At 42.1% G+C, this 2,620-nt stretch overlaps 1 protein-coding gene across 1 annotated transcript; it reads left to right on the forward strand.

Moving 5' to 3' along the window:
* Positions 1-275: 275 nt before the first annotated feature.
* Positions 276-1,704, forward strand: LOC129491135 (defensin alpha 5-like). The gene is made up of 2 exons (XM_055295044.2): positions 276-489; positions 1,461-1,704. The coding sequence occupies exons 1-2, from the start codon at positions 318-320 to the stop codon at positions 1,571-1,573; spliced, it is 285 nt and encodes a 94-aa protein (XP_055151019.1). The 5' UTR covers positions 276-317; the 3' UTR covers positions 1,574-1,704.
* Positions 1,705-2,620: the final 916 nt, after the last annotated feature.

Consider the following 2,620-nt stretch of genomic DNA (forward strand, 5'->3'; position numbering starts at 1 on the left):
TTTTTTGAATATATAAAAGTAAATACTCAAGCAGATGGGAAACAGAACAGGATAGTAATGTCCTTATCATCATTAACAGCTTGGATCAAGAAGAGGCATTAAGCATACAGACTCACGCTGTGATGAAAGCTGGGAGAGAGAGGAGCATCAAAGGGATCGTGAGGGCAAAGGCAGCCCTTCCCCTCCCAGTCACATGCCCACCTCCTCTCACTGCAGCTTCTGTCTCAGTTCTTCTCCCAGCAGAGCTATAAATCCAGGCTGACTCCTCACTCCCCACATATCCACTCCTGTTCTCCCTCCTCCAGGTGACCCCAGCCATGAGGACCATCGCCATCCTTGCTGCCATTCTCCTGGTGGCCCTGCAGGTCCAGGCTGAGTCACTCCAGGAAAGAGCTGATGAGGCTGCGACCCAGAAGCAGTCTGGGGAAGACAACCAGGACCTTGCTGTCTCCTTTGCAGGAAATGGACTCTCTACTCTTAGAGCCTCAGGTAGGAGACATCAATCTTGCAGATCTGCAAAATCTAGAACAAAAGGATTGGAGAAAGGATCTGAAGTCAAGTGTGGAAAGGTCTACCTCACTTGAGTGACTTGACTTAATCTTCCTGGACCTTGATTTTCTCATCTATAAATTAATCAGTGAGAACCAAATAAATCTAAAAGATTTTCTTTTTTCTAAGACTTTCAGTTCCAAGATATTTCTGTGAAATTTGCTACTTTTAAGACAGGAAGAGCTACACTGACTAGTTTTCTGTAGGCCTAAATGGGTAGACTTACTTACAGAGAGAATGTTTTACTTTGTCCATTGGAAAAGCTTTTAGAACCTAGAGAGGAACCTATAGGTGTGTTTCGATGTAGGTTAATAGGCTTGATTAAATCTTTCTACAATACATACTTAGATCCAAACACCATATTGTGTCTCATACATATACACAATTATTGTTTGTCAATTAAAACAAGTAAATATGTAAAATGTTAAAAAAAAAAAAAAAAAAAGGGAGAGACAGAGAATGAAGAATTTGAATTTGGAAGGTCTTCAAAGACTCCTTGAGCACCAAAGTATTTGAGTCCATGACACGAGCTTGCACAATGCAGCATTTCAGAAACTGATCCAGTTGCTCTAGGAAGCCTTGTTAGGACATGGAAATTATACATGGAGGTCAAGATTACGGGTGTGGATTAAGCAGAATGAAGAGTAAGTAACCTGAGGTTGAGAGGTATATTGTTGGACCAGGGTAATAAATATGTCCTGGATAGACTCAGATGGGGAAAAAAACTATGATCTTGCATGGCTAACACATAGCTAGTAAGATTTCTTGTCATTTACGACAAAGACATGAATTTTCTCCATCCTAACATGACTGATACAGTGTCTCTTATTTAGACTATCTCAGTTAGTCTGCCTGTGCCTGTCCTTTTTCCCACCTACCATACTGTGCCTGACCCTCTCTTTTTTCCACAGATTCTCAGGCGAGATCCACGTGCTATTGCCGAACTGGCCTTTGTGCTGCCATTGAGTCCTACTCCGGGAAGTGCTACATCAATACCCGCCGCTATAGACTCTGCTGTCGCTGAGCTTCCTAGATAGAAACCAAAGCAGTGCAAGATTCAATCCAAGGTCCTGAAAAAAGAAAAACATTTTACTCTGTGTACCTTGTGTCTTTCTAAATTTCTCTCTCCAAAATAAAGTTCAAGCAGTAAACTTAGTGTGTTTGACCTTTTTAGTTTTCTTTTCTTTTTGCTTTTTTTTCCTTTTGCTTTGTTACATGGTGTTTTGTATGGTTCCTTTGTATAGAGAATTCTGTTTTACATTAAGTTAACTGGTCTTTGCATTCCAATGATGCACAATTTGAGCATCATAGGGCAATAACAAAATAGCAAAAATGAATATAATTGGGTTTTCTGTTGCTGTTGTTGTTGTTTGAGACAGTGTGTCACTCAGCCATCCAAGCTGGAGTACAGTGGTGCTATCTTGGCTCACTGCAGCCTTGACCTCCTGTGCTCAAATGATCCTCACACCTCAGCCTCTTGAGTAGCTGGGACTACAGGCATGTGCCACCACACCCTGCTAATGGTTTGTATTTTTTGTAGACACAGGGTTTCACCATGTTGCCCAGGTTGGTCTCGAACTCCTAACCTTGAATGATCTCCCCACCTTGGCCTCCCAAAGTGCTGGGATTACAGGCATGAGCCACTGTGCTGGGCCAATGGGTTCTGTTTCTATAAGAAACTTGAATAGCACCTCCTGTTCCTCATCAGCCTTTATGTAAACATCAGCTACAATGTGGGAGTTTGTTAGAGGCTCTGCTGCTCCATTCTGAGCAGCTACAGTATAAAGAACCCTGGGTTTTCCAGGCAGATCTCTTCAATGTCCACTTTTCCCTTGAAGCTAAGACTCTTGTCTTATATTAGCACAGTGATCCGGGGATATGAATAACTTCCATGGAGTAGGACTCCAAGGTCATGGGGGAGAATACCCTACGCTCTACTATCCTGAGTAAAACTTATAGTAAGAAACAAAATAAATGTCTCCTCGGGCCCAAAGCTATTAAATTGAACATCAAGTCTCTGGTCAGGAGGACAGCAAGTTACGCAAAAACCAAGATAGACAGAAGATGTTCT

The sequence above is a fragment of the Symphalangus syndactylus genome, chromosome 1, assembly GCF_028878055.3.
Source record: "Symphalangus syndactylus isolate Jambi chromosome 1, NHGRI_mSymSyn1-v2.1_pri, whole genome shotgun sequence".
NCBI lineage: Eukaryota > Metazoa > Chordata > Mammalia > Primates > Hylobatidae > Symphalangus > Symphalangus syndactylus.

Coding starts and splice junctions, on each gene's coding strand:
- LOC129491135 (XM_055295044.2), top strand. CDS start 318: ATGAGGACCATCGCCATCCTTGCTGCCATTCTCCTGGTGGCCCTGCAG. Junction 490..1,460: donor CTCTACTCTTAGAGCCTCAG/GTAGGAGACATC, acceptor TTTTTTCCACAG/ATTCTCAGGCGAGATCCACG.